Source organism: Squalius cephalus, assembly GCF_949319135.1.
Source record: "Squalius cephalus genome assembly, chromosome: 19".
In the NCBI taxonomy this organism is placed as follows: Eukaryota; Metazoa; Chordata; class Actinopteri; order Cypriniformes; family Leuciscidae; genus Squalius; species Squalius cephalus.
Genome location: NC_137140.1, coordinates 15906834 through 15933808, shown reverse-complemented (window position 1 = coordinate 15933808; position 26975 = coordinate 15906834). Strand labels below are relative to the sequence as shown.

The 26975-nt window shown below is 39.3% G+C and overlaps 1 protein-coding gene and 1 long non-coding RNA gene across 4 annotated transcripts in view; one reads left to right on the top strand and one right to left on the bottom strand.

The window, feature by feature from the left end:
• adprh (ADP-ribosylarginine hydrolase) overlaps window positions 1–26975 on the top strand; it is a 307627-nt gene that overhangs the window by 92924 nt on the left and 187728 nt on the right. For all 3 annotated transcript variants that reach the window (XM_079852062.1, XM_079852064.1, XM_079852063.1), the window contains exons 5-6: window positions 12106–12211; window positions 12296–12562. In XM_079852062.1, coding sequence (XP_079708188.1) covers window positions 12106–12211; window positions 12296–12562 — 373 coding nt within the window. The remainder of the gene's footprint in view (window positions 1–12105; window positions 12212–12295; window positions 12563–26975) is intronic.
• On the bottom strand, window positions 448–3888 carry LOC307147373. The gene is made up of 3 exons (XR_013819295.1): window positions 2437–3888; window positions 2227–2292; window positions 448–1898 (listed from the first exon to the last, which is right to left on the bottom strand). It is a non-coding gene; the product is annotated as an uncharacterized lncRNA (long non-coding RNA).

Genomic DNA, 26975 nt, shown 5'->3' with positions numbered 1-26975 from the left:
CTGAGGAGCTACCTGCCGGACCTCAAAGGTCATCGTGTCCTTGTAAGGTCAGACAATATGTCAGTGGTGGCCTATAAAACCATCAGGGTCTATAAAACCTCCTGTGGTCCCAAGGGAATCTGTTGTCTCTCAGAGCAACATACATCCCAGCGAATCAGAATCAAGGAGCAGACATCCTGTCGAGGCAGGGGCTGAGGCCCGGGGAATGGAGACTCCACCCCGAAGTGGTGGAGTCAATATGTCAGAGGTTCAGCCCAGTGGAAGTGGATCTATTTGCATCTCGAGAGACGACCCACTGTCCACTGTGGTTCTCCCTCACACATCCAGCCCCGCTGGGGTTGGATGCCATGGTGCAGATGTGGCCGAGGCTGCCTCTGTACACATTTCCCAAATACTTTAGAAATGAAAAGTACTTCACCTTGTTTGATTTTTCTTTTTCTTTTATTTGGTAAATTATTTATTTGGTAAACTATTTTGATAGCTAAATATAGTAAACAAAACACACTCATCAACTTGTAGATGAACTGCCCCCAACTGACTGATATTAAATACAACTCAATTCAACTTTAAATAAAGTGTTGCTGAATACTTTTTCAATCTCATGTTATTGCTTTACTTCATCAATCAGTTTATAATATCTAAATATTTTATATTGAACTATTCTATTCATAATAAATAAGTTACTTCCTTTTAATTTTGTAGGATATAAGTATTACTAGTTATGTTTAAATGTGTTCCCCAGTACATTTTTGCCATGTCTGCTTATTATATTGCGTTTTTAATGGGCTTGTTTTGCTCTTTTTGTGAAATCTGGCAACCCGTCACCTGGAGCTTTAATCAAGAGAAGTTCAGAAGTATCAAGTTCATCAAGTTCAGAAGTGACTAGAAGGAGAGCAGCAGTATGAAAACTGAACGGCAGCTACTGTTAGTGTTGACTAAGTAGTTTAAATTCTACACACCTTGTAACTGCGTCATTATTTTACCATAGCCCGGTGTTGTAAAGTTTTTCTTTCTTCAAAGCAAAGACCAGGAGACAGTTGGGGATCACGTTCAACAGAAGTTATTCTTTATTGAGAACTCCGCTGTACGTGGCTGCAGGAATCCAACATAATCTAACTCTAATACAGTATGCATTGTAGTTATATACATTCCAAGGGGGAGGGATTACATAGAGGCGGGAACTCTGAATAAAGCATGCAAATGAAGTGGGAACACACCCTACTCTGAGTCCAATTGAATCAGCATAACTATTCACATGCTGATATTGGCCAGGAACTCCAATTTCAAGAGCCATCCAAGAGCCATTAAAGACAATAGGTGAAAGTCAATCAACCTAACGATTCAACGTCTGGGCTCCGAAAGGTGAGAATCTCAGTGATCTGACTCATTTAACCCTCTGGGGACCAAGCTGTTTTTGGGGTCCTTGAGATGTTCTGACATGCCTTGATATTTGTGCTTTTTTCAGTTATTTATAAACATGTTAATGGCAAAGGTGTAAATTCACTCTATATAGCACAAACAGGGCTACCATAATATGTGAGCAACGTGTATGTAGATGTTTGTATTTTTAAGAGAATAATGTTTATGCGTGGTTATTGGAAAAAAATAAAATGAAAGTTGCTGATTTAAGAACACAAAACACATAATAAATATGTGTCCACAAGACTTTTGACTAATTGATGTTGTCCCTTTGAATTCTAGCTTCAAAATTATGTGAAAATCATCCTGCCTGATTGTTCACATGAAACACTACATTGATTTAAACATTGTAAAACAGTTTTTTTGTCAGAAGAGGTTTATGCGTGGGAGTGGTAATGGTCATCAATATTAATGAGATTCAGACCAGAGGTGTGACATAGACGCTCCCCCAAGTGTTAATGGGCCATCAGTGAGGCAGCCTGAACAAAGAATGAGGAGATTCAAATGTTTTGTTTTTCAATCTGTTTTATTGTAATTTTGTAAAAACAAAAGTAAAGGCAGGTATCTCACAGTAAATGCTTATGCCCCGTTGATGCGGGCTCTAAGCAAATCAAATGTGACCATATATTGCATATATGTGACCTTTTATATTAACATTACCAATCAATAATTGTTATGTTGTGCATGCATAACAACACATTTGTTGCAAAGCCACACAGGCACATATAGGCTACATTTGTATCATCACAAAGTATATAAACAAAGTGTAACTAACATCTGTAAAATAGTAGGTAAATATGTACTTACTCTTTTTGATTTTTGTTGCTGCGTGTCCTCGTTGCAGTGGAAGGCGAGAGTGAACAAGCTACATTCCTTTTAAAAAAAGTTACAAAACATATGTAACATCAACCAATCTCCAAAAATAAATAATAAAGTCATACAGGCTCATATTATTAACACTAAGTATAAACAAAATTGAACTAACACCTGTAAAATAGTGGGTAAATATGTACTTACTCTTTCTGATTTCTGACTGTGTTGCTAAGCGCACTCCGAGTTGCAGGCGGAGGTAGTGATGAAGCTACATTCCTTTTAAAAAAGTTGAAGAATATTATTACATAAATATAACTATAGTAGCATTAGTCTATAATGAATTACTGATGTAAATAATTTTAGACACGTGCAATAAGCCTATATGCGTGTCAATGGGCCATTACCGGAGAGGCACACCGCAAACATTAGCCTAACACATTTGTGCACTTCATTAACTGGGTATATTTACACATTTCAGCACATTTACACACATTTACAACTGATATTTGCGAGCATGCATCGTTAATGATAATGAGGCAGCATTTATATAGTCAAAATATAATCTAAACACCTACTAGGCCTACTTTCTAAAATAATTTCTAAATTCTATCTTTCATACATAATGATCTAAACATATCATTTAGGCTACACATACAAATACAAATTTCCTAACCAAGGGGTGTAGCATATGTACACAAAAAAACAAAACAAAACATTTTTAACGTTGAAATGGTACGAGATATTAAATTCATGGTATAGATATGCACTTTCATTAGATCGTGTTGAATATAGGTAGATATAAAATGTCAGTACTCTGGATGGCAAGTCCACCCAGTATAATATGTAAGCTCATGTTTTGAATAGCTTGTCAACTAATGCAAGTAAGAATAAATACTTACTCATCCGAAATTCTATCCACGGCTGGATCAAGTCGCTCTTCAAAATACAAACGGTCGTCATCAGAGTAGTCGCGCTCCTCTTCTGATGAAAATCTGGACTCTTCGTCGATAGTATCCAGGACGAACTGCAGGGCTTCCGCACCGGTGTACCGTGTCATCTTCCCAACGCGCAGGTGACGAAATGATGAAACTTGAAGCGTTTAATGCATTTGCTTGGGGGCGTTTACCTGTTTTGCATAGATGGCTTAGCACATTATCTTGTGAATAGCGCGCTCCGTGAGTAGGCGTGAACGAATTAAAGTCAATGAGCTCGTAATGAGCTCGACTGGAATCGCTCTCTTTTTATACAGATTACAGAAGCTGATAATATTTGTTTTTTATATAAATGACTTCATTTAACAGATGCGATCTCAAGCTTTATGCCCGTGGGTCTGTTTGCCTGTTTGACTGAATTTTCGCGGAGTTATAGATCATTTTCGAACGCGTTTCAAATGGGAGTTTACTGACAGAGAGAAGGCAGAAATCGCATCATGTTAAAGTTTCTTTATTTGTCAAAAAGCAAAACACTTTATTTTTATTGTGAGTATACAGAAAAAAAATAGAAACTGAACAGGATCGATTGATGTATAACACGAAAATTAAAGATCAAAATTAACAGAGCATTTTGTGTTTATTTTTCATTGCTAAAAAAAAAAACAAGCAAAACGCGCCGGCGCGTTTTTGGTCCCCAGAGGGTTAAAGAACAACACTGGAAGGAATCTCTTGATATACTCATCATAACCGCTGCTAAACTTTCTCAGTCTATATTGGAAACTAATTTAAACATTTAATATAATATGTAATCCAACACCGGTGAACACTGACACACCGCGCTCCCTCTCAGTGCGTGTGCACGGGCGCGTCTTTTGCATCAGTAAAATGCGATTGGTTAATTTGAGTGTCAAGCTGTAATCACGTATCGAATCAAAGGAAGATTTTATCAGCTGGTTCAGTGGCCAATTGTTTGGGGTAAGAAATATATCATTCGTGCTACATATTTAGTAATTTTGCCTCAGATACAGGATTATACATTCGCTTTAACAAGAAGGTTGTTCATTAGCACAGCAACCGCTTGCGTGTCATGCTGAATGTGATTTTGGTGTTTAAAAAGTAACAATAAATAAGAGACAGAAAGATGCAGATAACTATACTTTATTTAAAGGGGACCTATTATGCAAAATTCACTTTTGTATGGTGTTTGGACATAAATGTGTGTTGGCAGTGTGTGTACACAACCACCCTACAGTGATAAAAATCCACTCACTCCTTTTTTTTTAATCCCCATAAATCATAAGCAGTCTCTCCAAACGACCTGTTTTCAGAATGTGGCTTTAGTGACATCACTAAAGCCACAGGCCCCGCCCACAAGTGTTGACTGACACTGCCGTTATAACTTAGACCCGCCCTGATCGAGTTCATGGGCGAGTTGTACACATCCACCATTGCTGCAGCAATGCACTCATGAGAAGCGTTGAAGCATCTCCCAAGCGTTAAGGGTGTTGTAGCTGGATGTATTCATTCACATAGCTCTCTCTATTTACTCTTGAAATCTGCCAGCCACTGAAGACGAGGTGGATTAATTTTGTTTTCAAAGAAAATGCTCCCTCAACTCTACTGAAAGTTACTTATGCACTTCTTATACTGTTTACTCAGCTCTAACAGTGATTTTCTGAAGAAAAACTGATGCTTCATCTTTTGTGTGACATACAGTAAACTTTATTAAACTCATCAATATATTTTGTGTCATCATTCAGACAATTCAGATCGTCAGACGGAGTCCTACAGCAGGCTTGCATTAATAGTGTATACAAGCAATGCCAAATAGGTTATAATCGTAATTAAACTAAACTATACCTGTTCCAACTCCATACAGCATATATTCTCTGACTCTGTAGGCATTTTTATGGTCGAAATGAACACCATTACTGTGACTGTCTGTTTTATTATTATCATCTTCCCTGTTCTGGCTCTGATCGCGGCTGCTTAGGCTCCGCCCCCTGTGCCATATGAACCAGCAGCTCATTAGCATTAAAGGAGAAGCACTAAAACAGTGCGTTTTTCACAGACCCAAAAAATGATGATTTAAACGTGCTGTAAATAAAATTCTGTTGGGTATTTTGAGCTAAAACTTCGTTAAACACTCTGGGGACATCAGAGACTTATTTTACATCTTGTGAAAAGGGGCATAATAGGTCCCCTTTAAAGCTACACTGTGCAAATTTTTAAGTTGATTCTTAGTAAAAAACACTTTGTTCTTTCAAAATGATATGTGCTCATTAATGTGTAATTACTTCTACCAACTAATCAAGTATTCTCATAAGCGTAGAGTCTGCCATTTAGAATACATACGAGCGAGTCACTCGAATGGCGGCAGCCATGTTGCGCCTCCATCTTGAAAATACATTAGCCAAAGAGGGACATACCTGGAAATTCAAGCTTCGCCTTTCGCGTTTTTACACTCAGTGGCACTGTGACTAATGCGAGGGGGTGATTACTCGCAACTGCCAGCAGATTTGAAATAATACGGCCACCGTAGGAGTTAAAACGCCCTCGGAATGGGAGGGGCTAGAAAGTAATATTCAGTTGGTAGTCATAAACAATTTCACCGCTAGATGGGAGAAAATCCTACACAGTGTAGCTTTAAGGTTATTTCTATTCGTTACGATATTGATATGAACTGTTGTTGTCAAGTAAGCTTCATGCTTTTGCAAACGTGCACTCCTGTAGCCTACGGGTGCTGCACTGCTCTAGACTGCTGCGCCTTTTTTCCCGCATATATCACGTCAACAACAACCCTTTAGAAAACGTAATTCCTTTGTGGATCCTCTTGATCTGCTTTCTCCATGTTTCTTTGACAAATCTCAGTGCCTCAGTCTCACGCACGCTACACATGAGTTAACCACGCACACTTATTTACATGTCGCGGTATACACGGAATAAAAACATCTGTTACGGTTGACATTTTCTTCCATGGTAACAATATATACCGTCATACCGCCCAGCCCTACTCTGTTGTTTGCCGGCGTCCTTTTGTAGCTTCCGCATATGCCGTCAACGTTGCGTCATGACGCAACACCAATCAAGATTGGCTTAGTTTCATTCATGCTTCAGAGGCGCTACTCTGAGGGGCGTTCCCCCTAAGTGTCATTCGACGCAGTTCTCGTTCCCTTTCTCAGGGAACAAGGGTTACAGTCGCAACCCGAGACGTTATCACTGATCGGTTCTGCCAACCATTTTTCTTCAAAGTTTTCATCTCTGTCAACCACGACATGTGATGTGCAGTGTAAGTCAGTCGGAGTCATAATATGTACATTTTGTAATTCAACCCTGTCCTTTGCCCTTTTACACATTAATGAAGCCCATTTTGGAGTTTCTAACAAACAACTTTTTTCATTTTCAACTATTTAAATTCCCTCAGAATTGGCTATCAATGTCAGGCCCAAACTACACATTAAAGCTCATCCTATCAATGGAATAGGACATTTTGGAGACATAATAAGTACGCCCTGACTTTGTCTCACAAATTAGAGGTTCAGTGAACCTATCAGTAGTAGAACCTATCATCATTTGATGACCTGATGCAGAAAAGAACAGGGTGAATATCATCAGACAGTCTCGGTGAACACTGCAAATCACATGGTCATATAGCACTTCTGCTTGCACCACTATCTACGGTAAACAATACCAATGTTCCCTCCACTATAAGGGCATATTTGGGTATTTTAACAAAGCTATCATCTTTACACTATTGCCATATGGCATCAGACAAAAAAGAAACATTGCAAATCAAAGCATTTCCTTCATTGCAGAGAGCCAAAGAATCAGTTTATGTGTGCGTGTGTGAGATTAAGGAATGTTTACTTCCCTTATCTGTAGCTGCTGGCTGCGCATCCAGACCCCCTCCTTCCTGCTCTCCTTCTCCTCTCTCTCAGTCGGCCTTTTTGCTGTTAGGATAGTTGGTCGCCCAATGTCCTTCTTCTTTACACAGTCTACATGTTTTACAGTCTCTCATATCATGATCCTCAGATTTGCAGATGTAGCAGCCTTTACGGTTTACCCATTCTCTTCTTTTCCCTCTTCCTCTTTCGTCAGCCCTCATTCGCTCCATGATCCCAGTCCAGATGTTTCCGCTTGCTGTGCGCTGTTGGCACTCTGCCACTCACTTTATGCCAGCCGCTCGCTCCCAGTCACACAGATAACAGTTGCCTCAGCTCCTGTATGGTGGGACTAAATTCTTGACAGAAAATAGTTAGTGCCTCAGCAAATTTCTCACCTGAGTCACTTGGTTTAGGCAGATGGGCCATGGCTCGGTTTATTTCTTTTTCAGTCCACGGTCTGTAGACCAGCATCGAACCTTCCGGTCCAGCCACTTCAATCATTGGGAGTTGAAACTCCTTTTCTTCATCCTCTTCTCTCATTTGGGACCTCAATCCAATTCTCATTGTCTCTTCAGTTTTCGGGCGAGTTTACTTATCTGAGCGTTCATTTGAAGTTGACCTTGTGAGAGTTCTCTCAGTCTCCCCTGCTGCTTCCTCGTCTTTCGGTTCCGGTGATGGGGCTCTTGGGGAAACATCGCTTTGTCACCTCCTTGGGCTTGTGCCTGTCGCCGTGGAGGAGAGCAGTCGAGGTCTGGATCCATTTTCAGCACTTTCAGCTCAGCCACAGGATACAGACAGGGTGGTGGTGTTGAAACAGACAAAACAGGAAAAGGGTTAATAGGTGTTGGTGCAGTAGGTTTTATCTTTTCGCTACATTTTTTATCATCAGGCCTACCGCCCTATATGATAGTTCTCTTTGCATTCTTTTTCTCTCTCTCCGCTCTGCCTCCCCCAACCAGCACATGATTGTTTTCTTATAATCCGCACACATATGTTCTAACAAACAACTTTTTGTTCTTTACTAACCTCTTCTATCGAGTCTTGCACCGCTGTCAGCCTAATGACACTTAAAGTTCCCTCTTCAGGGAAATCATGGTATTTTATTAATTCTTCAATACCCTTCAAACATTTTTTTCATGAAGGTCACTATTCTGTTCTGTGGTTTTTCCCTTGACACATCTATATAACTCTAGATGTCTCTAGAGAGATAAATTTTCGCCTCAACTGAAAAAGGTGAACACTCACAACTTGCTCACAAATTTGATCATCCAGACCCTCTGGGTTTTCCCCACTACAATACCATGGATTAACTGAACCCACGAGACTAGTAATCTGTACTAGTCTTGACTAGTTATCTGTACTAGTCACCACAGTGTTCCCTTGACCATCATGAGTTAATCCCTCTTCAAAAATTTAGACTTTGTCTCTTACCAGTCTCAGCTTACGCCACTTCAGTTCTTTTGATGATTCCAGTGGTGTCCCTCCTGGGCCCTTCTGGTCGGCCCCTCTCTCTCAAGTTTGCGAGGTAGAGCTGGAACTTCTCAGTCCAGGTGGCCAAACACCGTCCGCTCTCGGGTCGCAACTGTGACAAAAGTTATGCTTTTTAAAACAAAAACGCACTAGTGTAAACTTAGGTATTCCACGGTCTGCTCGGTAACCTATGCTCTCGAGCCAAATATGGTTCTGTCAGTGAGAACATGTGGCTCGACGGCAGGAAAAAATAAACCAATTTCAATTTCATTTTCAATTTCAATTATCAAAGGTAGTGTGTCGATTCATTTAAAAATCCACATATTACATATTTTAAAATATTACAAAATTTACTGATGCCTGTTTATCATCTATAATACACCGACCAATCGTCATCTGGCACAAGATGTTCAAATTTCATTGGACAATGTGAAGTGGAGGCTGAGGGGTAATTTTCCGGTCATTCATAAATTGGTTGAAAATGACGTGGATAGATGAATTTACATTTATGAAGCGATCTGTGTCTGCGTCGTTGGATGTTAGCAATGGATGTTAACTGACAACAAAGCACTACACAAAACCAGCACAAATATTAATGGAATCGCATTATTGGTAAGTAGTATTCAAGTCACTTTCATATGAAGCCCAGGTGCCACCTACAGGCCTATTATGTGAAGTGTAGGCTGACAAGGACACGCAAAATGGTCACGTGAAAGGACTTTATAATATTACCATTTTTGATAATTATGCAGCAATAGAATATAAATAATATGTACAGTACCCATCAAAAATTTGGACACATTACTATTTTTTTTTTTTTTTTTAAAGAAGTCTCTTATGCACATCAAGCCTGCATTTATTTGATAAAAAATACAGATTTTTTTTTTAAATAATAAAATAACTTTTTATTCATCAAATAATCCTGAAAAAAAGTATCAAAGGTTATAAGTAATAAGTTTTAAATTGCAGTAATATTTTGCAATTTTACTGTTTTTATTTATTTATTTTTTTGATCATATATATATATATATATATATATATATATATATATATATATATATATACATATTTATATATATATATTTACATTTGAGCCCCTGAGCCCTGTCCCTGCACACATCTATAAAAACTAAACAATTACACTTGCAACAAATACATTTGCAGAATACACATACTATCTCCTTAAAATAAGCCTTAAATGCTAAATTACAAGCCCAATTAGGTATAGTAAGAGTCATTTTCAAGCACAAACAAAACATTTGAAGTTAAAAAAGTTGTAACTTCTGTAATTTCTTTATTTTTATTTTATTTATTTTTTTGCAGGTACAGTGAATTGTAAAACTAGACCAAAAATCCTAATGATCAAACTAAATCATAATAATTAGGGGAAAAAAAGAAAAAAAAAACTACTTGGTGTTATTTTATAACTTCCTTCCCGATGGCAACATTTCAATCTCACAGTTCAGGGTGTGTTGTACCATGTAGAATCTTATATGCCTCCCTCAGCATAGATTTTTCGTACCAGGTCTGGAGATAAAAAGGTTCTATTCTGCCCATGATCTTCATTGCAGTTTGAATAAGACGTCCAAGCCTGGATTTCAACTGTACAGTCAAATTACCATACAAAAGGTGTATTCCATATCCAATCACATTCTCTAATACAGCTTGATAAAACAACATGATCATTTTACTACTGACCCCATAAAGTCTGAGGCTGAGCCTTCTCAGAAAATACAATCTTTGTTGTAATCGAGTGCACAAATTGTTAACATGAACATGCCATGTAAGAGAACAATCAATATGAACACCCAGATATTTATATGAGCACACTTTAAATATTGGAACGTTATGAATATGTACAGGGCTATGGTCTCCAATTGACTTTGGATCGAATATCATCTCCTCAGTTGATTTACACTCACAATTAGGTGGTGGGCATTAGGGGTGCACGATATTGACAAAATGTGATATTGCGATATCGATATTAATTTCAATATTTTTAAACATATGTAAAATTACAAAAGTTATGGGAAAACGCATCAAAACAGATTCATAACAAATAAAACAAGTTCTTACAACACAAGGTTTATTTCAACTGACAGTCATATTGGACTGGTACAACATGAATAAATAAATAAATGAATAAAGTGTGGTAGAGCGAGGGAGAAGTGAGAGAGTGACGGTGATTAGCTTTGGAGTGAGTAGCGAGAGTAGAGTCATATTGAGAGAAACAAAGTGTCTCCCCTGTTCTTCCTGACCACTGTGGGAAATCTTTAGCATAAAAATTTAACCCTCTCCAAGCGACATGTAGTTTTAGAGAGGTGCATGTCGGATGGGACGCATCATAAACAAAATATTACATAATTATTGCGAGACTTTCAATATAATATCGGGCAACGTGATATTGCAATAACGATATTGAGTTGATGTATTGTGCACCCCTAGTGGGCATCACACCACTCTATAAACTGGTAAAATTCAGAGTGGTAAGATGAGATGTCTTGATCTAGCTAAGAATAGCAGAATCATCACTAAATTTTACAATGTAGTTGTCACGCTATACCAGGACAGGAGACCAGAATACAATTTAAACGCAAACTTTATTTATACACGTGTGCATAAATGATTGTATGCCTCTTAGCTTAGATTGAGCATCTTGATTGCATCCAAATGTTAGTCAGTTCCCTTCAGAGATACATTCCTACAATTAATTCTACTTTCATTCATATAATTTCATTAAGCACTCAGTTGTAAAGATTGTAAAACCTCTCACTTCTTACTGCCATGTTTTCACACAAAACAAAACACACGCTGCATGCTGTTTGTTATGATTTGGTTGTTGACATCACTGAGCACAACAATAGAAGATCCAAATGCAGTTTTATTGGTAGCACAATCCAAAGTCGTAGTCCATTAAACAGGCAAAAGGTCAGAGTAAATCAGTCCAATCAAACAAACAAATCCAAAAGGCAAGACAGGAACGAGAAAACCAGGAACAGCGAAAACACTCAGTAATGCTGTGAACCACGAGACAAGACTTTGTGATGAGACAAACAACAGAACAGGGTTATATAGGAGGATACACAGGGATAACGAGGTGATGGGAAACAGCTGTACATGATTACACAGATGACAGAAAAGCATTGTGGGAAACTGAGTCCATGATGTGTGTAGTGTCAGTGGTGAGAATGACCTCTGCTGGCGTTCAAGAGCACTCGGTGGGTGGTGGGTGTGACATCTCACGCAGACACAGTGTTTCTTAATGCTGGACAATATTTAACATGAGTTTATCAAATCCTGGTAATCAAATAAGGTTTTAATGGTAATAAAAATATTAAACTGTATGACTACCGTGTTTTTTCATCAAACCAGTAAACGTTTCATCCCAAAATACTGTACTTTCTAATGTACTTTTCATGCTCTGCTTTGCTGTAATTACTGATTTGGCACTTCTAGCTAAAGATGACACATTTTCAAAATGCATCAGCATCAGGGTCCTGCACCAGCTGCCATTAAGATTAATGAGAAATCTAACGGACAACATTCTCCTTGTATTGTATATCCTGTTTTTAATTCTCTTCCTAAAGGTATTGCACAGTTGCGGCCGGGCACTGAAGGGGGTTACAAGGTGCCATACAATCCAGAAGCCACAGGTTGTGGGGCAGCTATGAGGTCCATGTGTATCGGTCTTAGGTGAGGGTCAAACATGCTTTCTTTTGTACTTTGACATATTTTTGGCAGTAGTGTTGGGGATATCTAATTGTCTTTGCTTCACAGATATCCACATCCTGATCAGCTGTCCTCACTGGTTGCAGTTGCTGTGGAGACTGGAAGAATGACCCATCCTCATCCAACCGGTTTCCTTGGAGCTGTGGCTTCAGCCTTGTTCACTGCCTATGCAGTCCAGCGCAGACCAATCACAACTTGGGGCCTAGGTTTGTTGGAAGAGGCTTGTCCGGTCGCAAAAACATTTGTTCAGTCTACAGGATATGCTGTTACTGAGACTGAGAGAGACTGGGACTTCTTTACTAGGAAATGGAAATGGTGAGAAGCTGATTTTTAAGGCACAGTGCATAAAGATATGGTTCTGATCTATTACATGGTGCTACACTAATATATATCAGGCAGGCCATATCGGACTATTTTGATCTGCATTTATGTTTCGTTAGGTCAGGAGCATTAATGCAGTAACTCAGTGTTATTTTTATTTATTTTTTTGTCTCTGCCTACCACCAAGGATTTGATATACAGACTGTCAAATTTATTTTAAAACTATTTATATCCAAATTAGAGGAACAGTTTAGGAATTATAATTTATTTTCATAGTGCTTTTTACATTATAAATTGTTTCAAAGCTGCCTTACAGAATTTGATAATATTAATGTTTATGATATCTTAATGTATCATTCAATATAACGATCAACCAGAAAATATTTGCCATGTAGTGGAGGGACGAGGAAGGTTTAACCGTCTCGGTCCCTTATGTAATCTTGTCACAAGGTAATTTCTGCCAACCAAGTGACCATCAGTCTAAGCATGAAAGGCAATTTGCACTACATAGACTTTGAGTGTAGAAAGAGTGTATGCCGTCTTAGTGATTGATATATGACACTAGCATTGTGCTGCTGGTATGAATAAGAACATGACATTGTTACACTTGGGGAAGTATTCCAATGCCAATTGAACTGATCTCAGCTCCAGGCAGTTTATGTGGCATGCTTACTCTGCATCCGTCCAGGTGCCGAAAGTTGGTCTGCTGTCGCAAAGGGCTCTCCAGCCTTTGCTTGACGTCTGTTGTGACAGCCTTCCCTCGGGCAACTTGTCCCATCATCACACCGTGACTGTCCAGAGTCTCGCTGTACTAGGGGACTAGAGCAGTAGTTCACAAACTTTTTGAAACCATGGCACCCCTTTGCAGTATTTCTTTTCCCATGGCACCCCAACCTAATTAAACTAAACGTACATGTGTACACACATATATAAAATTAAATCTGTATGAGCAAACAACAAATGAAGCATAAACATCAGCATGAATTTATTATGAATGCATCGCAACAGACATAGGTCCTTACCAGACACGACGCGCCGCGACACGCGATAAAATGTATCTTTTCCATGTTTTATTTAGAGTTTTTGTCCTAACCAGCCGTGACGGCGACACACGATGATTCTATTTTAGAAATGTCGCGGCTGGAACAACAACAGAAAGTATGATAATCTCAGGTACTGTTTATGTGCTTTATTTAATGTTAAAAGCGTCTGTGTGAGTTTGAATATCATTTTGTGTGTATTTTATAGCTGGAAAGCAACAATTCACCTCAGATCTTCAAAATAAATAAAAGTGAACTAGAACGTTCAAACTGTCAACTCATTGTTAACAGACAAGAGTATTCTATGACAATGATTGTTTCAGTAAGTGATTTGAACCTATTACTTTATGTGGGAATCATTGGAACAAAACACATTTAAAGATTGATACTTAACTCTTTAAATAATAACCAACTCCAATTATTTTTTTCCTTTAGTTTCTCATTTGCTTTGTTCAAACCTGACCTTATAACTTAAAAAATTAAACAAAAATATCTGTGCATGGAACTGTCGTGGGCATTTTAATGGGATACATGTGCCTGCTTTTGCAAGCACAGCCTCTTGATACGGGGGTAGATTGAGTATAGTGCAACTCATAAATTGTGCTCCACTGACAGTCGCTGCCTTTTTTTGTTTTTCACGTATGACAGGGATGAGAATGCTAGCTCCATCTTTGCCCTATCCTGTCAATCTCTGTGTGAAATATAAAATTGAGCGTGCACCAGTACAAAGGGTGGAGCGGGCGATTTAAATATGAATGAAATATCAGTGTTTATTTGCACTTATACAGCGCTTATTTATTTTTGTTTGGACTGGCTCATATGTTGGTGTTTTGATATATTTTTTAAATATATGCTGTAAAAACTTAGGTAACACTTTAGAATACTGTTCCTTCATTAATGAATAACTACACAGGAACAAATGAGTAACGCACTATTAACATTGTAGTAACTACTATTAACTAACAAGAAACTCTGATTAACGAATTAGTAAAGCGCTCAGTCGGATGTGGTAGTTCACTATTAGCTAATCAAGAACTACTATTTTTCATACCTCACTGAAGACTATAAGAACTACTATATACAGGTTCATAATTAATATTAATAATGCATAATATATAATAAGGTCATGGTAACTCATTAGTAATTAATCAAGTGTTACTACTCATTCTAAAGGAACTACTAATAATTTGGATCAGTATTCTAAAGTGAAAAACATGATAACAACCTAATATTGACTGAAGTCACTGTAAGCTTTAAAGGCTTTTGTAAGATTTTGGATAGTAATGAATCAAGTGCTACTACATCTTTCTAAAGGAACTACTAATTATTTGGATCAGTATTCTAAAGTGAAGATCATGGGAACACACTAGTAATGACTAAAGTGTTACCAAATCCATCGGAAGGAATTACTATTCAAAATCTTACAAAAATCTCAAAAGCTTACAATGACTTCAGTCAATATTAGGTAGTTATCATGTTTTTCACTTTAGAATACTGATCCAAATAATTAGTAGTTCCTTTAGAATGATGTAGTAATACTTGAGTCATTACTAGTGGGTTACCATTACCTTTTATTATAAATTATGCATTATTCATGTTAATTATGAACCTGTAGATAGTAGTTCTCTGGGAGGTATGAAAAAAATAGTAGTTCTTGATTAGCTAATAGTGAACTACCACATCCGACTGAGCGCTATTACTTACTAATTCGTTAATCAGAGTTTCTTGTTAGTTAATAGTAGTTACTAGAATGTTAATAATGCGTTACTCGTTTGTTCCTGTGTAGTTATTCATTAATGAAGGAACAGTATTCTAAAGTGTTACCAAAAGTTATTATATGGTACGATAGTTATTTTAGGCTGTTTAAATTGGACAAAAAACTATAAAAGCCTAGATTCTGCGGTACCTCTAGCCAGTGGTCACAACACCCACTTTGGGAACTACTGGAAAAGAGCATAGGCAGCTTTGGGTCACTTTAATTCATGCCTGACCATACTGCCATGCATAGATGGCTGTAGATGGCTTCTTGAAGACAGTGCAGCTCTCTGAAGGAGAAAGATTCAGATGCACTGACTGTTCAGCATCTCCATATATAGCGGGAGGACCTGCCTCCAGTTCATGCGCTTGAACATCACTGGTCAGTACAGCACCATGGCACTAATCAGTAGGGCTTCCGTATTTCTTAGAGAAAGGCGTTTACCCATAGCGTCATCTACTGATGCAATTTTGAGTGAACCGATCTCGAAAGGGAACAGTATTTACCTGTATATGTTTTTGCATTTGCTATGCTGTTTGTCAAACTAAATCAAATCAAATTTTACACAAACAACTTTTTTTAGTGTATAATGTTGCTGTTTGAGGATGACAAATGTCTGCAAAGTAAAGCACAAAGTCCACTCCAAAGGGAGTTATTCTCTATATCATTAAGGGTTGTTTCTGAACTCCCTGAAACGGCTTGATTGTAGTCTTAAGTTTTCTCCCAGGAACGTACACATCACAATATTCCTCATTTAAATAAGTACTGCCCGAAGGCATACGCAAAATACCAGGGATGAGGCCTGGTTGAGTTGCATTAGGGTGTTTTCGCCATGTCTAAGGTGGCTGCAGGCAAATCAGATTTTTTCTCAAATCAGATCTTTTAAGGCAGACTATCAAATAAGATTTGTGTGTCTAGACATAACCAACCTATCTGCATGGGTGGCTTTGGTAATGCTGTAGGTGTCCCCACATATGTGTATATTAATTGTTACACTTTTAAGAAGGATGCGATGTCACTTCCTGGGGCAACAAATTTATTTCCGTAGAAAATACATGGAAAACACAGGTCAAACAAGGAGCACTTTTCTCTGCACGTACACCGCACTTCATCACATACTGAATGCTACTTCTATTCTGTTAGTCAGCTACTGATGCGTAGTGTAACTCTTGGGTGCCCCCTGCTGACGAACCTGAGTTTAACCGAAATGAATACAGTGCAATCCAGTAATACAAATAAATGTGACAATAATATCTTTACCACATTCAAAATTTAAAGGGGGTGCAATTTTATCTGTCCCTTTTGACATCCTCAGTGCTACACTCTCCCCCACAAAATTAAATGTCTCATGACATTTCCGGGAACAAGTAAAACATTTCTTTAGAACACCTCAGCCATCCAAGGCCTCCAGTGACCCTTAGTCTGTGTTACCTGACTCTGTTACCTTACAGTTTCTTTTTACCAAGGACCGTTGACCCAATGTATCATAACTCAGTACAACAGGCTGATGTCTCTCCTTGCGTCAGTACCAGCGGGTCGGCCTCTGATTCACCATTCTCAGGCCTGTCAGGACTCAAGTCAGGTCTCTGAGGTTGTAGTGGCACATCCTCTTCGCTATGTAGTGGTACATCCTCTTCACTCTGTTGAGAACTCTGTTGAGGCTGGAAAGGCTCTGCCAGAGGATTCAGTAAAGTCTGTCTCTACCGTCTACCCCTACCCCTGTTGTTGGTTGCATGACTGGGCTGGGTGGTGGCTGCTCGTTTCGGGGCGATTGGCTTTGGACTACTGCTGGCCCCACCTCAGTAGTCCCTGCCCGTTTCCCGACGTGGTTCTGCACCCGCGAGAGAAGTGGCCCTCCTGCCCACATTTAAAACAGTGCAAACAGTTCTCACCCGTTCCCTCCTCCTTGCACTTTTTGCAGCCTCTCACTCCCTTGCCTCCAAGTCCTCCTAATGGAGGACTTGCCTCCATTACAGCCCGAAACATCTGCTGCATTTCCTTGCGAAGCTCTTCCATCATCTGCTGCGCGTTTATGCTGTCAGGCTTAGTCTCATTCCGCTTTACTGTTTTAATTGACACTGTTGAGTCGGACTTCATATGTTTAGAGGGGCTCTGGCCAGGTGTGGATTTTACCTGAGAGTCTGCTTGAAGCTCCTGTACTTTGGGAGTGTTACCAGCAGTGGAACTTTTCCATTTCTCTTGTCTCTCACTTTCGACTTTTGCCGCTTCATCCACTTTCTGTATCAGTTCCTCATCTGTTATGCTCACATCGCTGAGGTGGGGTAGAATTTGGAGCTTCACAGAATCACTCAACAGTCCAGTTTCGATCGAGCGGATGAACTTGCACTGAATGACGGCTCTGCTGTGCTGTTCATCGGTGTCTTCATTCGCTGCTTTCCATAACAATTTCTCTTTCAGCTCGATCGCAGGGAATACAAAGTTCAGAGTAGTCTCTTTGGGCTCTTGGGAGAAGTTAAGAAGCTGGTGGTAAAGCTCTGTGGAACTATCTACTCGATAGTGGCCCTTCAGGATGGCGAGGAGTGCACTGAGGGTCAGCCCACGCTTGATCTCTAACATGTCTCTCAACGGCAGTCCTGGACTGACAGCCCTGATTACAGCCTCAACTACTTCAGTCTGTGTGTGCCCCTTTTGTATTCCCAGCTCAATCTGGCGGACTAAACTGAGATATGACAATTTATCCCTCTGACCACTCTCTCCAATTTGCCCACAGATTTTAAACTCCCTTCGCATCGTTACCTCAGGCAATGGGCTATTTGGCTCTAGCCGGCTCTTGAGTGGTGAGAAATATTTTTTTAGTCCTTCTTTTGGATCTGGCTTCTCTGATGGGTACACCTCATCTGGTTGACTACACCCTTTACTTTGTCTTTCAATGAATGTTAATAAATCAGCACAGTACTGTTCACCTTCATCGCCGTCTAGTTTCTCCTCAAGCTCATCCAATTGACTCTCGGCCATCCTGATGAGCGCCCTCCGTGTCCTGCTGCGGGACTCTCCACTATCCAGGCCATCACATTTCAGGTACCTGCAGACATCCACGAGAGACGTTTCCCCCTAGCTTCCACAGAGCTGCACTCACTTGATCACGCATGATCTGACTGGCGTCCATCTTGTTGAAGGTTCGACTCATTGGGAAGGAGAGGGTTAATGGTGCTGGTCACTCTGTCGCCTCCTCCTGGCTGGCTCGCCAAAATATGTTACACTTTTAAGAAGGATGTGATGTCACTTCCTGGGGCAACACATTTATTTCTGTAGAAAATACATGGAAAACACAGGTCAAAAAAACGTACACCACACTTCATCACGTACTGAATGCTACTTCTATTCTGTTAGTCAGCTACTGATGCGTAGTGTAACTCTTGGGTGCCCCCTGCTGACGAACCTGAGTTTAACCGAAATGAACACAGTGCAATCCAGTAATACAAATAAATGTGACAATAATGTCTTTACCACATTCAAAATTTAAAGGGGGTGCAATTGTATCTGTCACTTTTGACATCCTCAGTGCTAGAGAATGTATGTATGTATGTATGTATGTATGTATGTATGTATGTATGAATGAATCAATTCAAACAGCAAAAACAGCAAATGACATCTTCACTCTAATGAGCCAAATCAAATTAACAGATCACCTGAACACCCTTTTTAAGGCAGTTAAAATCCACAATTCCTCCTTGAAAGCGGCAGATCGTCCTGTAGTCTCCTCCGGCAGACGGCAGAATGGCGGAGCGATTCACTCCCACGATGACAACGAGGATTTAGAGTGCAGTCTGGTTTAGCGCTTCAACTCAGTCTCGTCCTCGAATAAACTATTTAGGCTTTAACTCACTCTCTCTTTCAATCATCAATTCTACATTTTTCTTTCTCTCTCCCAGTGCTTTTCTGTCTCCAGATCCTGAGTTACCGGCTTGCTCAAGCCTTGGACTATTCTGCTCAATTTATGATTGATGTACTTCTACAAGGGTGATCGGACTTCAGCACATTGCAGTCTCCTTGCTGCCAAAACCTGAACACCGACCTGCATCTCTACATCAGTCCATCCAGTCTTGATCTTGTCTCTGTCTACTTAAATTATCTTTCATTCGCAACTGAATCTTGTGTTGAGTTCCCGTGACAGAAGGCTGATTAACTCATGTTTTTCAATCATATAGTGATTTGTTAAGAGCAGAGTGCCTAATTCTGAGGTGTGATATTATGCTGTCTTCCCTTCTATTCCCAAAACCTCTCCTCTTGCTCCTAACTATTCTCTGAATACTATATACTGTAGATGTTGTCCTTTATTTTTACTGTCCCATTTTCTTTGCCACATATCCTTTACAGCTCCTGTAATTAGCCCTTTTATTTCCAATTTACTCATTGGAACATTCAACTATATGGGCCCTATTTTAACGATTTGAAACGCAAGTATCAAGCGCGAAACACAAGTAACTTTGTGGGCGGGTCTTGGGCGTTGTTGCTATTATACCGGCGGGATAAATGACTCCTGCGCCCAACGCAAATCTAAAATGGGTTGGTCTGAAGTAGCTTCATTATTCATAGGTGTGGTTTGGGAACACAGGGAACGTTTGCGCCGGAACACGCCTCCTCTTTGCGCTGAACCGCCCCCGGGAGCGCAAGTTAATTTCCTAATTTACCGACGTGCGTCTGTGGAGGGAAAAGTCCGCTGTGCGCAGGTGCAAAATAGGAATGATACATGCGTCGGGTGCAAGATAGGGCCATATGAGTGTTTTAATGCTTGTTTTGCTGTTTGGTCAACCACTTAATTTCCTTCTACCCTTACATGAACTGAATTACTGATACATATTTCTGATCTAAATATTTATGTATAGTATCTTTAGGTTCTTGTCTGTTTTTATCATTTATACTCACTAGAAGTGGAAAGTCACCAACAGGTATTGGGAATAACCATGAAGATGTTTCTGGCAATACTACAGTAGGGCAAACAGCACAGTTACTTGTTACAGTACACAGTTACACAGTTTGATGAGCCTCTTTATTTGCTTTCCATCCAAAGCTATTCAGATGTATATACTCATGTTCCCAGCAATTTTCTAATACTCTTCTAACTGGATGTAAGCGTTGAATAAATGCACTTTAATGGACTTCCAAAGTCATCCAGCCATTCTCAATCTTGGAAGAGTCAGGAATTTCTTTAATATAACTCTGATTGTATTCGTCTGAAAGAAGAATGTCATAGACACCTAGTATGACTTCAGGGTGAGTAAATCATGGGCTAATTTTCATTTTTGGGTAAACTATCACTTTAAGTTTCTCTACTTAATATTTCGCATGGATTATAAAATTAAATATAGCTGCGAGCAGCGATTACGGGCCCAAGCCGGTGGCACTGCAACCCCGGTGCCTTTAGTGCCTTTACCGGGGTGGCGGTGCCGCCGGCTTTGGCCCGTAATCGCTGCTCGCAGCTAAATATATATATATATATATATATATATATATATATATATATATATATATATATATATATATATGTCAAATTTAAGGGACAAGAAACAGAGAATTTTACTTGCCTGACCTGATTAGAACAATGAGAAAAAAAAATAACTAGGGAATTACTAAAACGAGATAATTATTCTGAGTTTATGATACACTCAAAATATTCCACAACAAATCCTTTAAATTTAATGATATTCAGAACGGAACAAGGATAAAAAAAATAACTATAAATAACTATTATATAACTATAAACAAGCCAAAACAAAATCAAATAAAAATGAAAACGAAAGTAAGCAGTGTTTGGCTCACGTAACCCTCTCATTAGAATCAAAATGTTTCAACATTTGCGATGTATTTGGATGCTAAACTATTCTTTATCATAGGCTTTGTACTTCACTCACATTCCAATATCGATGGAAAAAATCACCCTCTTCACACGTGCAAAAATGTACTTGGAAACATCAGAGCACTGCTTACTGTGAATGGTACGAATTGTAGCCTACTACTGACTATTTAAACAGAGCAGTGTAATTTTTATATGTTAGGTTGACTATTTTATTATTAGGGCCCAAGCCCTGAAAGGGCGAAGGCCCTATTGTTTTCGGTAGGATTATTATTAGGGCCCAAGCCCTGAAAGGGCGAAGGCCCTATTGTTTTCGGTAGGATTATTTATTAGGGCCCAAGCCCTGAAAGGGCGAAGGCCCTATTGTTTTCGGTAGGATTATTAGGGCCCAAGCCCTGAAAGGGCGAAGGCCCTATTGTTTCCGGTAGGATTATTATTATTAGGGCCCAAGCCCTGAAAGGACGAGCACCGATGGTGTGAGGACCCTCTTGGAATTGCTCTGTTTATTAGGGCCCGAGCACAGATGGTGTGAGGACCCTCTTGGAATTGCTCTGTTTATTAGGGCCCAAGCCCTGAAAGGGCGAAGGGCCTATTGTTTTCGGTAGGATTATTAGGGCCCAAGCCCTGAAAGGGCGAAGGCCCTATTGTTTTCGTAAGGATTATTTATTATTATTATTAGGGCCCAAGCCCTGAAAGGGCGAAGGCCCTATTGTTTTCGGTAGGATTATTGTTTATTATTATTATTTTTTTTTCTAATTCTCGGGCACTTTTGGGGCCCTTAACATGCTCGAAAACTCTTGAAACTTTGCACACAGGTCAGAACCCGCGGCCATCAGGGCCGGGCTGAAGCTGATACCCGGGCGTGGCAGGGGGGCTCATCAGCGCCCCCCCTGGAACGGGGTCCGAAAACTTGGTCCATAAATCAAACACGCTTGCATGTAATAATATGAAACGCGGTACACATATAGATCTCATCGGGCCGAACAACTTTCGTGCTCTAAGTTTTATGCCAGCCCAACAGGAAGTCAGCTATTAAGGGTTCTTTGGAAACGCATGGTCTGGTATTTGAAACACTTCTCCTAGGGAATTCACCCGATCGACACCAAACTCGGTGGGAATGAAGTCAAGGCATTGAGGATGAAAAATTGCCAGTTTGGCCGTGGCGAGGAAACAAATTTATGGCGAATAATGGAAACAGGAAGTGTGTTTTAACTTCAGCATAAATTAACTGATCTTGATGAAACTTCAACAGTGTGTTCGTTGTCAGAGGCCGATCACATTGATGTGACTATTGTGAGTCAAAGTTATAGCGCCACCAACTGGCAGCAGGAAGTGTGTCACTTTCAAAATGCTTTGAAATCACCCTCTTATTTTTACCCGATTTACTTCAAACTTTATGTGTATAATGTAAACACACGGCAGATGTAGAACTGTGAAAGGATTATTGATATCTTAGATACTGTTGCCGTGGCAACGCATCAAACTTTAATGTTCTTTTCGGATGCGTTTGAGACTCTTAGCATGCTTGAAATTGGATGAAACTCGACAGACACATAACACTTATTAGCCAGTAGACATGTGAAAAGTTTCAGAAACGGGCGTGGCAGGGGGGCTCAACAGCGCCCCCTTGAACGGGGTCTGAAAACTTGGTCCATATATCAAACACGCTTGCATGTATTAATATGAAACTCGGTACAGATATAGATCTCATCGGGCCGAACAACTTTCATACTCTTACTTTTTACGCCAGCCCAACAGGAAGTTGGCTATTATGGGTTGTTTGGAAAACGCATGCTGTGGAATTTGATGTACTCCTCCTAGGAAATTCATCCATTCGCCTCCAAACTCGGTGTGCATGAAGTCAAGACATTGAGGATGATAAATTGCGGACGGATTTTTGATATCTCGAACGGTTTGGCCGTGGCGAGGAAACGAATTTATGGCGAAAAAATGAAACAGGAAGTGTGTTATAACTTCTGCATACATTAACTGATCTTGATGAAACTTCAGCAGTGTGTTCGTTGTAAGAGGCCGATCACATTGATGTGACTATTGTGAGTCAAAGTTATAGCGCCACCAACAGGCAGCAGGAAGTACATCACTATTAAAATGCTTTGAAATCACTGTCTTATTTTTACCAGATTTGCTTCAAACTTTATGTGTACAATGTAGACACACGGCAGATGTAAACCTGTGAAAGGATTATTGATATCTTAGATACTGTTGCCGTGGCAACGCATCAAACTTTAATATTCTTTTTTTATGCTTTTGAGACTCTTAACATACTTGAAATTGCATGAAACTCGACAGACACATCACATTTATTATCCAGTAGACATGTGCAAAGTTTCAGAAACGGGCGTGGTGAGGGGCTCAGTAGCGCCACCTTTAGTCATAAGTGGGGGGGTTAGTTTTATCAACAGCAACAAAACTTGGTATGTGTATTGTTCTCATCAAGACGGACAACTTTCTAATTTACATGAACCATCTCCGACCAACAGGAAGAGAGATATTTTGGTTTGAATGTGGATTTTCTGAAGAATTTTCTCTCCCTCTCTCTGTGTCTGTGTGTGTGTGTGTGTGAGGGGAGGGGGGGATTTGACTATTGCTTTTATATTGTTAATCAAGGTTTCAGGGGCTTTTGGGGTCCTTAACGTGCTCAAAAACTCTTGAAACTTTGCACACAGGTCAGAACCCACGGCCATCAGGGCCGGGCTGAAGCTGGTACCCGGGCGTGGCTGGGGGGCTCAACAGCGCCCCCTTGAACGGGGTTCTAAAACTTGATCCATATATCAAACACGCTCGCATGAATTAATATGAAACTCGGTACACATATAGATCTCATCGGGCCGAACAACTTTACCCCAGTCAAGTTTTACGCCAGCCCAACAGGAAGTCGGCTATTATGGGTTGTTTGGAAAACGCTTGCTGTGGAATGTGAAATACTCCTCCTAGAAAATTCACCGTGTCCCCTTCAAACTCGGTGTGCATGTAGTCAAGACTTTGAGGATGCTAAATTGCGGACAGATTTTTGATATCTCGAACGGTTTGGCTGTGGCGAGGAATCGAATTTATGGCGAGAAAAGAGAAACACGGAAGTGGAATAACTTATGCATACATTAACTGATCTTGATGAAACTTCAGCAGTGTGTTCGTGGTAAGAGGCCGATCAGATGGATGTAGCTATTGTGAGTCAAAGTTATAGCGCCACCAACTGGCAGCAGGAAGTGTGTCACTTTCAACATGCTTTTGACAAAAGTGGGGGGGGTTAGTTTTAACTACAGTAAAGCAAAAACAGTTTGTATATTGATCTCATCAAGCCGGACAACTTTCTAATTTACATTCAATAGCTCTGGCCATCAGGAAGTCAGATATTTTGGTCTGAATGTGAATTTTTTTGCAAAATCAGCCTCTGAATTTTTAGCCACTCCTCTTAAACTATTTATTTTATTCGTACCAAACTTTTTCAACATGATGAAACTACATTAAATATGCTAAATTGTGAATGGATAATAAATATCTCAAACGGTTTTGCTATGGCGAGGGATTAAATAATGTCCAAAAAGGAAACACTAAAAATCTTCTAAAAATGTAATTATATACCATTTATTTCTATATAAAAGTATACAAATATCACAACTAAACCCGTTTTATTCTGTTTTTGCAATTCAAGAAGAATGAAAAAGTTAAAACAGGCTATTTAGTGCTATTTGGTTCAACAAAAAAAGCAAACATAGGGCTATACTGCCCTCTTGTGTCCAAAAGGACATCAAAATAGTATATATAACTTTTTACCAGGTAGGCCAATATTGTATTTAAATATACATGTATTAGGTATGTGTCTGAGGATATTTTCCCACCGGTTAATCGACGTGTGACACGAGTGGGTGCTTTTAAATCGCTAATATAATAGTGTAAGAAAAATAATGATAATGTTGCACACACAAATCACACACATGTGGGAAAGAATGATGCTTTTAAACAACACTAAACCGCCATTAGGTGTCGCCAGGCATCCATCTTAAAGGTGCAGTGTGTGATTTTTAGCGGCATCTAGTGGTGAGATTTGCGAATTGCAACTGGTCAATAACTGCGGCCTTTCCTTCAAATTGCAAACTCGAATGAGAAGCTACGGTGGCCGACGTAGGATCGGAAGATGTCGTCGTCTGAGTCAGCAGAGAGTAGCAAGTCAAGCAATGAGGTTTCTCTATATTATATTTTATATTAAATTATATTTACTTAATTATTCAGTAAAATCACATGTTATTGCGATTGTTATTTTTACTTGTTTATCATTGTGTTAGTCTTTTATTCACTGACTTTACCATAGCTTGTTTCCATGGTAGTTAGTATAAGATTAGAGCATCAAAGCAGCTAACTTAGGTAAGGGGAAATAGCTAACGTTACTATGTCCGAGGCGTCGTTCAGACAGCATGTTTTTCTCCACGTTTGCAGAGTCAGGGACAACCTGAGTTTTCTGCTTCGTCTTTTTCTGCTGCTTCTCATTCAAGTTAGTGACGAAACGCGCTCTGTAGCGCTGTTTGTTCGCTGTCGGTTACGGTAGAAACATGACGTCACAATATGTCGACCTTCATAGAAGGGGGTGGCCGCGGTTATGTAGATATAAATGACTATATCTAAGGTAATAAAAACTTAAAGGTTCATTAAGTAAGGTCTTTATACACCACTGAAAGCATAGTTATGGATCTTATATTGCATTTCTGTCAATAGATCCTCAGAAATATCACACATTGCACCTTTAATAAGCGAGTCATTGATTCATTCGTTCAAACGATTTGTTCGAATGAGTCGATCATGATTAAGACAGATGTTTATGGATTGATCATTCAATCTTTGAGTCAACCGATTCGTTAAAAATGCTGAATCGTTCAGTTATGAGAAAACACGTGATGCGTGATGGTTCTGCCGTGATCTTTGTTTAACTATTTTCGCTGCTGAAACAGAACAAAAACAGTCAACATTGCATCTAAAATGTAAGTGACTTAATTGTAACTGTTTATTAACCTGTTGTATGAAATCTAGGGGTGGGAGAAAAAATTTATTCTTAGATGCATCGCGATGCGGACGTGGACGATTATGAATCGATTCACAAATGTCAAAAAATCGATTCTCTAAAAAAATATTTTTCTAATAACGTAATATTGACGGAAGGCAAAAGGCGGAACTCTAAGCGGACGTGCGTGCAGTCTGTGGTGCGCACATAACAGAGAAGTTTCTTCTGCTCACCAAGGCTGCATTTATTTGATTAAAAATACAAACAAAAACAGTAATATTGTAAAATATTATTCCAATTTAAAACAGCTGCTTTCTATTTTAATATATTTTAAACTGTTATTTATTCCTGTGATCAAAGCTGAGTTTTCAGCATCATTACTCCAGTCGTCACTGTCACATGATCCTTCAGAAATTATTCTAATATGATGATTGATACTCAAGAAACATTCATTATTATTTTAAATGTCGAAAACAGTTGTGTACAGTCTTTGATGAATAGAAAGTTCAAAAGAACAGCATTTATCTGAAATCTAAAGCTTTTGTAACGTTAAACACTACCGCTCAAAAGTTTTGGGTTAGTAATAATTAAAATTTTATTTTTTGGGGAAATAAATAAAATAAATCAGTACTTTTATTTATGAAGGATGAGTTAAACTGATCAACAGTTACAGTAAAGACATTTATAATGTTAAAAATATATATATTTGAAATATATGCTGTTCTTTTGAACTTTACATTCATCAAAGCATTTTGAAAAAAAAAAAATCTGTACACAACTGT